This window comes from Ictalurus furcatus, chromosome 4, assembly GCF_023375685.1.
Source record: "Ictalurus furcatus strain D&B chromosome 4, Billie_1.0, whole genome shotgun sequence".
Taxonomy (NCBI): domain Eukaryota; kingdom Metazoa; phylum Chordata; class Actinopteri; order Siluriformes; family Ictaluridae; genus Ictalurus; species Ictalurus furcatus.
In genome coordinates, this window is record NC_071258.1 from 35863662 (window position 1) to 35875717 (window position 12056).

General features: G+C 38.4%; 1 protein-coding gene across 2 annotated transcripts in view; it reads left to right on the forward strand.

Moving 5' to 3' along the window:
* Nucleotides 1-3130, forward strand: part of LOC128607129 (protein NLRC3) — a 31730-nt gene extending 28600 nt beyond the window's left edge. The window contains exons 16-18 of one of the 2 annotated variants that reach the window (XM_053623793.1): nt 1363-1533; nt 1759-1920; nt 2369-3130. In XM_053623793.1, coding sequence (XP_053479768.1) covers nt 1363-1533; nt 1759-1920; nt 2369-2378 — 343 coding nt within the window. In that variant the 3' untranslated portion in view covers nt 2379-3130. The remainder of the gene's footprint in view (nt 1-1362; nt 1534-1758; nt 1921-2368) is intronic. The other variant, XM_053623794.1, reaches the window with a different exon arrangement.
* Nucleotides 3131-12056: the final 8926 nt, after the last annotated feature.

The window sequence follows — 12056 nt, forward strand, 5'->3', positions numbered from 1 at the left end:
AGCTGGAAAATTCTGTCAAATACGTGTCAAATACACTGGAGTTAATATCACACACACACACACACACACACACACTCACACACACACACACACACACACACACACACACGCACAGACACACACACACACACACACACACAGAGACAGAGAGAAGTCAGTGCAGTGATTGTGAAGTTCATATTCAGTAGTGGAGAATGCAGGACTCAGAAACACATGTAGTGCTACAGAGAGCTACGTGACTCTGACAGAACGACTAAATAACATCGGAATAAGAAAAGCCCATGATTCAGACACGCCCCCTTGTGCTTCAGACACGCCCCTTGTGCTTCGGACACGCCCCTGTGATTCAGACACGCCCCCTTGTGTTTCAGACACACCCCCTTGTGCTTCAGACACACCCCCTTGTGAGTCACACCAGTAACAGCTTAAGCATGTTTCATTTTCTTACATTATATTTGATGTTGTGTTTTTACGATTCTAAGAGTGTGAACTGATCACGTAAACACCAGCATTAAGGTGTGATTATTGTAGGGGAGAGCGGGGAACGACGTAACGCAGGGCGAAATGTAACATGGACTTTTTATGTTATTACACAAGGTCGAGCAGCGTGTACTTCTGACCACATCACCACATTTACGAGTGACGATCTGCAGCAAAGTTTCTCCTTGTTCTCATCAAATCTGTGTCAAAAAGGGTTTTATTTTGGTTTCTGAGCTGTGTGTAAATTACAGACTCCAACCTTATATTACTTTAATCTCCATCTTCTTGCCTACAACGTAACAACAACGCAGCTCGGCTGTAACGCTTTACTTGGCTGTAAGTGTGCGTGTGCGTCTGTGTGTGTGTGTGTGTGTGTGTGTGTGTGTGTGTGTGTGTGTGTGTGTGTGTGAAATGGGTCCGCTAAAAAAACAAAAAATGGAGAGAAACTTTAAAACAGGTATTTAGCGCAGACAGAGATCTTATGTAGGTCTGCAGTTGCGAGTGTACTTTATCTAACGTCTGCTTCCTGTTAATATTTTTACCGGACATTGTGTCCGACAATTTTTTATTTTATCCGACATTTTGAATTGAAATATTTTCATCAATTAAAAATGGAAGCCTAAGGCACATATTCAGGCAGTGCTTTTTTCTGTATTGAAATCGTATCGTATTTAAATGTTGTATATTGTTAAACCCCTAATGGTTATAATTATTATTTTAGTTATCACCCAGCCCTATGAGTCTGGTAAAAACCAGAAGAAAGAATATAAGATAGAAGAACAGAAACCAGAGATTTAGAAATGTGTTCGTGTTCTTACTTCAGTCATTTCTATATCCTTTCTTTCTCTAATGTTGGAATAAACACTGTTTCCTTTTCTGCAGATTATGGAACCATGTAAATGAGAAATCCTGCACTGATTTGGTTTCAGCTCTCTGTACAAATCCATCACACATCAGAGAGCTGGATCTGAGTTGGTGTAAACTAGGAGACTCAGGAGTGGAGAAGCTCTGTGATCTACTGAAGAAACACGAGTGTAAACTGGAGACACTGCTGTGAGTAACTCAGTGATGAAACACACTGAATGAAGCTTTATAATGATGCAGGATTACACTTTAGAGTTGTCTTTCACAGACCGTACACAGATCTTTATAATACACAATAACAATGTAGACAAGTACTTTACTATTATATTTCTGCATCTCACTGTTACATACATGCCTACATCATCATTATTTAATCCTGTGAGGTAAAGAAACTAAAAACTTTCCTCTCTGCAGGTTATATCAGTGCAGTATAACAGATAGAGGCTGTGCTGCTCTGACTGCAGCTCTGAAGTTAAACTCCTCACATCTGAAAGATCTGAATCTGAGAGGTAATAAACTGGGAAATTCAGTCACACAACTCGAGGAGTTACTGAAGCGTTCAGGAGGACAGATACGGTCAGTAAACTTAACACACAGTACAGAATGTGTAGTTTCTGTAGAATATAATGCAAGTGTAAGAGTGTTGTGTAAGAGTAATGTAAATGGAAATCAGCAGCATGTTGGTAATCGTACTGACAGAAGCACACAGAATATACCTTCAGTATTTAGGATCAGAATTAAACCCAACAGTAACTCGTCACTGCATGCTAATAGCTTTCTGAGGATCTGATTTAATAGAAGTGCACTTTGACCTGATCTGATTCTGTTCTACACAGAAATACCACTGCACTTCTAATCTCATCCTTCATGTTTATTCTACTTTTATGCCATATTTCTTGTGTTTATGTAGTTAAACTATTGAGATATGATTTTAATAATAAAGTACAGATATACTATAGCTTCTGGCTAAGAGAAATGATACAGGGTACAGTGCTGAAACTATTGTTCTGTTTTGATTTTACAGATATAATTAATCCACGAGTGAAACGGATCTTCACAGTAGTACTAGACGCACCAGAGAGGAAGCAGCGTGTACAGTAATGTAAGAAGCAGTGTGTACAGTAATGTAGGAAGCAGTGTGTACAGTAATGTAGGAAGCAGCGTGTACAGTAATGGAGGAAGCAGCGTGTACAGTAATGTAGGAAACAGCATGTACAGTAATGTAGGAAACAGTGTGGATGATGATTACACTCAGCAGAACCAGGGCAGCAGTGGGACAGTCACTGACTCCACAAGCCCAGAACGTCAGCCTTCAGGCAGTTTATATAACATCACAGAACAGAATAGGAGGAAAGTCATCAGAATCATTAATTTATTTAACAAATAAATAGGAGAGAGTGGGCAAGTCAATAACACCAGTAATACACAGAGGCAACAAAACAGGGGCTACACAAGCACTCCCACCTCCAAAAACAAATAGTACTAGATCACACTTTCTATACAGTACACAACATACAAAAAGGAGAGATGAGTGTACATTCAGATGTTTATTTTCCTCCTCAAAACAGTGAACTATACCGTTATTGTTAGAGATTTTACACATGAATATGTCTGTATGTTAATGATGTGTGTATACAGTGTAACGCATTTAAAAGTAAGATGTGGTCACATGTTCATAATCACATTTAATGTGTGTAAACTTGTTAAAATGACACGTGCAGTATGTGGAACACGTGAAACATGCCCTTTGTACATTTCCTGCAATAAAGACATTGAAACAAATTGATTCATATTGAGCTTTTATTTTTTAATAAAAAAAAATCTCCCTCCTAAGAACTAAGAGTTTATAGTATTTTAATTGGTTTTGAATGTATTGTGACAGTGAAGTTTGGAGTTTTCCCCTCAGCTGTAAGTATAAATGAAGTAAATAAAAGGTATAATCTGTTAGAATGACTAATACACAGAGTTAAATCACTACATAATGTGTGTAATAAGGTACTTGATGTCAGTATGAGTATATTGAGTACAGTAAAGTTAGCCTGGAGCTGCTAGATGAATAAATGTTAATGCTACTGTATTTAAGCTAGTTAAGATAACTGACTAAACCCTTATGTTAATATATTTTCCCCCTAATATGGATATTTACTACTTTATTCAGGTACAACATTACTGTAACGGATCGGGACTGGAGGCGGATGCAGGTGCAGATCAAAGTCTTTATTAACCACGTGACTCACAACCAAAGAAAACGAGAAACCGGAATCGTGGCATATAACGAGATCATTCAAGGCATGGAAACAAACAATACAAACTATAATACTGAGCGAAGTGCTCACTAACCAAGGCGTTTAAATAGAAAACCTAATCACCCCAAAACATGGACACCTGGGGCAAATTAAAGTCCCTTCACAAAATAATGTCACGTGACTCGTCAGGAGCCGAGCCACAGTGCCATCTGCTGGCCGTGGTGTAACAATTACAATCTCTTTCAGTTCAATACAAATTTATTTCAGTTAGAGCTGCAACAGCTAATACATAAAATGGATAATAATCGATTATGAAAATCGTCGGTAACGAATGTCATTATCGATCATTTGGTCTGCTGACGTCACAGGGGGGCGTTTACATATGACATCGCTTTCATGAAAACACGGGCGGAAACACGTGTGAAATGTCAGAGAATACAGAAAAAAAAGTGTGCGCCCCAAGTCCTCTGAGGCCTGGGAGCATTTTACATTAAATGCAGCAAAGAAGCCGGTAACGTGCATGTTCTTCAAAGCTGAGCTCGTGCGGCACGGGAGGACCACAGTGATGCACGAGCACGTGAAACAGAAACACGAAGGTGGAACATCAGCACATAAGAACAAACCTGAGAAGATCCACATTATATGAAGATGTGAAATGGTGTAGTCTAGTTTAATCCCATGCTGTTGTGTAAACAGCTTTGTTTATAACTTCGGGACAGTCACACTAGATGTATTTTGTCTGGAGCGTCAGGTTGTGCAGCATATTGATGGATTAAAATCGCGCTACCACAGAAACAGGTTCAATTAAAACGGTGTGAACAAAGTCAAGCAGTAAATCTAAAGGCAGGTGATAACAGCAGCAGTAAAAGATTTTGTAGTCACTGTAGTGGTTTCCATCGAATGCTTATGCGTGAGTGTATAATTGTTCCTGTCCTTTTAAACAAGCCTGTGAGCTTGCTGCGTTTCTCTGTGTGTCTGCTACAGTTACCTTTGATCTGTGTTTCAAATGCCATCTGCTGCAGCTCTACTATGTTATATACATTAAATGAATGAATTATATATTTGAGATATTTTTGGTTTATTTTGTCACATCTGAAGTACAGCATGTCTGTGTAAAAGAAATTTAACAAAAAAGTTTAAAACATGTATTAATTATATATTATTTAGATTTCTTATATTAATCATGGATGTCAACTTGTCTTCAGCAATTATCATTATAAACAATGAAAATATTCATTTACATATAAATTGCTTCTTGCATACTCAGTTGCTGTTTTTTTTTTTATTATTTCAGAAAGAAACATCTCTCCACGAGTGAATTTGTTCAGAGGAGAAATCCCCCATGCGCTCCTCAACAAGCAGCCACTTTAACAGATGCTGTCCTATATATTTAAAAAAAAAAAAAAAAAATTGGATTATTTTTATTTTGTATATTATTTAAAGTTTTGCTGCTTAAAACTGGACAAACTGTAGACAAATGTTTTATTTAAGGTTTAAATGTAAAAATGAAAGATTATATTAGTAAAACTGTATGTGCCTTTTGCATTTTTTAAAAGTACACACAGAAATATCCTGATTTGGGGGTTTATTTCGTTACAATAAACAAAATCTCATTGGAAAAAAAGGTTAGCGTTTTATCTGATTAATTGATTAATCGAAAAATTATTCATCCGATTAATCGATTATCAAAATAATCCTTCGTTGCAGCCCTAATTTCAGTACAAAATTCTATTTTAAAATGAGAAAAGCAAGTAATGCTTCTGAAACTTACCAAATAGCCGCTATTAAAAACAGATCAGTCATTAAATCAGCATATTGCTGGGGTTACATTACATTCTCACAATCCAGCTGTCACTATTTATTTTATTAAACACACATTCTTCACTCCTTCATCTGGTTACATAAACAAACTTCCATATTGAAGACATATTAACCCTTAAACATATAAATGTTTGGCCAATAGTTATTAAATATTCAGATCTTTAGCGAGCCGGAGTATATATCTAACACGGATGGATCTCTAAACTGCCCCAATAGTATAAAACTGCCCTAATATTTTATTAACATTACAAAATAATAAAATAAAGCACGTTTCCTTATATTTTGACATTTTATTTGTCATCAAATGTCTTCATCAACAATACGAAAACAAAAACACATTTAAATATAAAACATTTTCATTTACACAATGAATGAAACACATTCGTAATCAATGAAACTATCGCACATCAACATTTTTGGGCACTCTTTGTAAATTGACTTCTAATTTGTGGAATTTTATTAGTAGGCTGTTTTTTTCTATGAGAACAATAGTCATAAATGACACTGACTCTCTGGTGGTCATTGCAGCATGGCTGGCCACACCCACAGCAACGCTCCACTGTTTTGGATCAAGTGATGATGGGTAAATGTGGCACCTTCTGTACCACCTGTTTGTTCTTCTTCATGGGGGTTGTGTTTCACAAAACCACAGAGTTTCAGTGCACTCTGGGATGCTCTCGGAAGTCTTGATACTTGCGCTCTTTCTTGCAACCATGGTCTCAGGAGCTGAAGGCCAAGGTTCTCGAGACAGATTCGACATCTGTAAGGACACACAGCTTCAAAACCTGGAACCTCTGTGATGAAAACAACTTGTGCGTTTTGGTCCTCTTTTGGAAAAACAGCCCCAAAACATTAAAGATCCACCTCCATATTTAATCGTGGACATGAGGTACTCTTCCATATGGCTACCTCTCTGTGTGCTCCAAAACAACCTCTGGTGTTTATTACCAAAAAGCTCTATTTTGGTTTCATCTGACCATAGAACCCGATCCCATTTGAAGTTCCAGTAGTGTCTGGCAAACTGAAGATGCTCAAGTTTGTTTTTGGATGAGAGTAGAGGCTTTTTTATTACACCTGAAGTACCGTTTCTGTGTTTTGCCGCCAGTGCGATTCCAAGCCTTGTTCATTGTGTTCTACGTTTCATGGTTTTGATCTTGTTTTGTCCTCGTGTTTTCGGATTCTCTTTTTAGCCCAGTTTATGCCCATTTGCCGTTCACCTGAACCCGCCACTTGTTTTTGACCACGGTTTGGCCTTATGATTTAGATTTGTCTTCCTGCCTCTCTTCAATAAAGCTCTTAACTGCATGTGCATCCATCTCCAAATCTATTACATGACAGTAACACTCATAATTCAGACGTCACTATAATTCAGACGTACCTTTTTTATATGGTTTGGAGGTGTAAGTGCTTTTTTTTGTTGCTTTGGTGCTGTTAGAAAATCTTTGGGATTTAGAAGGATGTAGAAAATATAAAATATGAAATCAATGAGGATGAGAATAAAAGGCGCGTCACACTGCCATAGTTTTGTCCTGTTTCAAGCCCTCGGGAGAGCTGGCAAATTAATCCCTTTCTGTATGAGAGTGAGTTAGTTAAGAGCATGATGGACTGGTGTATCCTGTTAGTCCAGCTAAAATGAAAAGAAAACTGCAGTGGTATTTCTGTGTAGAACAGTAACAGATCAGATCAAAGTGCACTTCTATTAAATCAGAGCTAGTTATTAGCATGAAGTGATGAGTTGTTGTTTTGGTTTAGTTCGGATTCTGAATTATGAAAGTTTATCCTCTGTGCTTCTGACAGTAAGATTGTTATTGTTACATGCGGTTGATTTGTCTAATTACATTACTCTTACATGACATTCTTCTACAGAAAATACACATTCAGTACTGTGTGTGTTTACTTTCATCAGCTTTCCTCCTGAACTCTTCAGTATCTCAGAGAGCTGCTTTGTAACTGAATCATTTAGTTGATTCTCTCTCAGATCCAGCTCTTTCAGATGTGAGGAGTTGGACCTCAGAGCTGCAGTCAGAGAAGCACAGCCTCTATCTGTTATACTGCACTTCTTTAACCTGCAGAGAGGGAGGTAATGATGTAGATTAATGAACTCCTAGTGAATGTAAACACAAACACAGCTGTTAAAGTAATATAGAGATGAAGATCTTGTCAGTTTTTATATTTTGCATCAGGAAACATAACTGTAAAGATTGTGATCTCAATTCAGTGTGTTTCATCACTGAGTTACTCGCCCCAGTGTCTCCAGTTTACACTCGTGTTTCTTCAGTAGATCACAGAGCTTCTCCACTCCTGAATCTCCTAGTTTACACTCACTCAGATCCAGCTCTCTGATGTGTGATGGATTTGTACCGAGAGCTGAAGCCAAATCAGTGCAGGATTTCTCACTTTTATAATTGGGGGTGTGGCTGTGTTCAGAATGAACTAATCACATTCAATCTCATGTTCAAAAGTACAACCCCAATTCCGAAAAAGTTGGGACAGTATAGAAAATGCAAAAAAAAAAAAAAAACATACATACACACACAAAAAAACAAGGAGTCAATTCAGTTCAGCCTGTACTATATTGAAAACATTATGAACACATTATTTGATGTTTTACTTTGTGAATTTAATGCCCCAAATCCTACCGATGTGTCTTTGGGGAATGTTGTTCTCAAAGTGTCGGATTATTCGCTGATGCATCTGTTGGCAGATCCGCGAGCCTCGACCCATCCTTGCTCTTGAAGGACTAGACCTTTTTTGGAGGCTCCTTATATACTATGATTAGACGATTACTTCACCTGTTTCACATCACCTTCTTATTTCTACTTGTCACATCACTATTAGTCCTAAAGTGCCCCTGTCCCAACTTTATTGGAATGTGTTGCATGCATCAATTTCAAAATAAACCTTTATCTTAAAAAAACTACGCATTTGATCAGGTAAAACATCAAATACCTTCTTTTTATATGTTTTTTTTTTTTGTTTAAATACAAGTCAAAGTACATTTACAAATCACTCCTCTTTGTTTGTATTAGCATTTTCCATACTGTCCCAACCTTTTGGAATTGGGGATGTACTTATCATACAGCTGTCATCAATGAAATTATTCCGATTAACCCCAAGTAAAGATCAGCTGTTTCTGTTTAATTTTCTTGACATCTTCTTGGTTTTATGTGACTACTGAAGTCCTAGTCCACAAAGAGCTTACATAGCGTGTATGATATCTTACTTTTTGAAAGATATCGATCAGGAGAGAGGTATAAAAGAATTTCCAATGGAACTTTACCATGGAACACTGTGAAAGCCATCAACAAGTGGAGAAACTGGAGTACCCACAATGGCATCACCAAGAACAGGATGTCCCTCCAAAATTTATAAAAGGAGAAGACAAAAACATACCAGGGAGGCTGCAAAGAGACCTACAGCAACATTAAAGAAGCTACAGGAATATCTGACAAGTACTGATTACTCTCTGCATGCAACAACAATCTCTTGTATTATTTATGTCTGGGCTATGGGGTACAGTGGCTAAACAGAAGCCCTTTCTCAAACATCTAAGTTCAAATAAATCACCCCAAACTATGTGGCAAAATGTGTTATGTTCTAATGAGACCAATTCCAAAAGGTATAATAATTCCATAATTCCAAAAGAACACTATCCCCATGGTGAAACATGGTGGTGGAAGCGTCATGCTTTAGGGCTGCTTTTTTCAGCCAGAACTGGGGTTTTTATCAAGGTGGGGGAATCATGAATAGGTACAAATACCAATTTTAGTATAAAACATTCAGCTGTCTTCAAGTAAGCTGAAGATGAAAAGGGATTTCCCATTTTAGCAAGACAATGACCCAAAGCATACATTCAAACCAACAAAGGAACGGCTTAACCAAAAGAAGATGAATGTTTTTGAATGTCCTAGCCAGAGTCCAGACCTGAATCCATCTAAAAATCTGTGGGATGACCGGAAGCGGGCTGTGCACAGGAGATGCGCTTACAAATTGATAGATCTAGAATATTTTCAGAAGAAAGAGCGGGAAAATATTGCCAAGGTCAAGATGTGCCAGGCTGATAGACTGTTACACAAAATAACTGAGTGCTGTAATAAAATCAAAAGGTTCTTCAACAAAGTATTAGTTTAGGGGTGTGCACACTTATGCAACCAGGCTATTGTAAGTTTTTTTTTTTCTCTGAAAAGTTTCTGATTGTTTTTCACTTTATTTGTATACTTTGCAATTTCACATTTTAGGTGGGAAAAGTTTTGACATGATTTATCTTAGTTTCATTCTTTTACTTCACAAAACCCTGCCATTTTAACAGGGGTGTGTAGACTTTTATACCCACTGTAAATCCTCTCACAGTGGCGTCTCTAATCGCTTTGTGGAGGCGTTTAGTGTCTCAGACAGACTTGCTGATGTTTCTGACTGTATCACACTCAGGTAAGAGGTGTGGCCTAAAATATGAAGGTGATTCAGATGAAACTATACTTCAAATGTAGTGTTGTTAATATTCTACTATTTTAATGAACTGTTTATGAATATTTGTATTTTTTTCCTCATTAGAGGTTTATATCTTGTTCATTTTATCAGTCATTTATTCATCCAGCTCACAGTGGAACACTAGAGGGCGCACTGACTCCATCTCTCACTGTCTGTGATCACACACACACACACACACACACACACACATCCACACCTAAGGGCAACTTTTCACAGCCATATAATCTGCCATACCTGCATGTTTTTGTACAGTGGGAGGAAACCCACATAGATACAGGAAGAATCTGTGGAATCTGGTTCACTGAGGGTTTTCTACACAGGATGTTTCCTCACTGAACCAGATTACCCAGATTCTTCCTGTATCCAAAACAGCTCTACCCACTGTACCACGGTGTCACTTAGAAATGTCTTTTTTTTCATATTCTACACAGCTCTTTATGATTTATGTGTTTGAGCATGTGTAGTTTCTGCTCCTGTTAGATCTGTGTTTAGATAAAGTGGAGTGTGTGTGTGTATATATATATATATATATACATGTGTGTGTGTGTGTGTGTGTATGTGTGTGTGTGTGTGTGTGTAAGGATAAAGTAAATAACAGCTTTATCTTCACTTTTCCTCCGTCAGCCTTTCTTGCCTCTACTTCATTTCTTCTAAAGAAAAACTAGCGCATGTGGGATATTACGGAGTGTAAACGGCGCCGGAGAGTCTAAATGAACACACTGGCAACCAGGGCAGCTCAAAGAGACGTCCGATTTCTTCGTAGAATAGCAGAGGCTTTTATAGGTACAAATAGCCGTGCATAGGCGTACTGATGTTGAAATAATATGGCAGACGAGACAACCTACTTGATCAAACCAGATGCCATCAGAGTCTGGGACTACTCCTCGAGCCCGCCAGAACTCAGCATCTTCTGGGGATGCATGTGATTGCATCAATGAAAAATCTACCCCGGGTAAAAGAATGCTAGTGTAAAAATGTACAGCAGACACTAAGAAAGAACAAGACTTTTATGATTTAGCAATTAATCTCACATGAAGGTAAAGCATTCCCCTTCATTTCTACAGTGTTACCTACAAGATGCGCCGTGGTTTTGGCAATGGCGAGGGAATGAGGAAGTGAACAGGCAGCAATAAGACTCTCCACTAATGTGGAATGTGAAATGGGTTTCCCATCTGCAGACCTGAAACCACGTTGTTGCCAAATCCGTCCAAAATCATGTGCTACACCAAAAGCATAACTAGAATCAGTGAAAATTGTCACTTTCTGTCCTTTACGTAAAATGCAGACTCAGGTGAGAGCGAATATCAGATAAATTACTTTTTATATTACACGAAGATACGATTTCTGTTCAACAATCATGATAATTTTTTACAGGCTCAGTGTCATTCTGTGAATTTAGGACCAATAAAGACCACGCGGATTGTGTCTTGTGCGGTTGAGCACTTTATGATTGAATTTGCAGTAAAACAAAGAATTGTTTCATAACCACTTCTACGTTGAGCAGTCATGTGTTGTGTTTCAATATTTGAGAGAACTTGTTTTACCTGATGTGTGGTGTATAAAACCAAAGGATGAGACAATACCAATCGTTCTGCATCCATGACAAGAAGAGTGTTGACAGCCACTGCACGCAGACACGCGGGGAGTCCAGCAGCTACGGTGTCTAATGTTTAGGCCACACCTGAGTGTTCATGGGTGTAGAGACAAATGTTTGTTGTAATCGGGCAGCCCCAATGCGGGTGCTGAACAGATGCCGTTTTGAGATGTTCAAAGGCCGCCACAGTCTTGGATGTGTGTGACAGGTGACAATAGAGGATCAGAATGTTCCACCACGGCCTTCAGCTGCTTGTCATAAGAGCAATCAGGAGCTAGAACTGCTTGTTTGGTTGCAGGTAGCTGAGATGTTTTGACCACAGTTATACGATCATCAGAGAGCCATTGTTGTCCTTTGGAAAGAAGGAAGCCTAGATACTTGACTTCAGTTTTACAGAGCTGTAGTTTGGTTCTGGCCACCTTGAAACCCTTCACAGCCAAGTGCTTTAGAGACGACAGATTACAGTTCATCAGCCCTCTTCTGTTTCCAACGTGATGAGTAGATCGTCTGCATACTGCAGGACACAGGAGTCATCAGCTACCTTTGGATCTTGTAATGAGTCT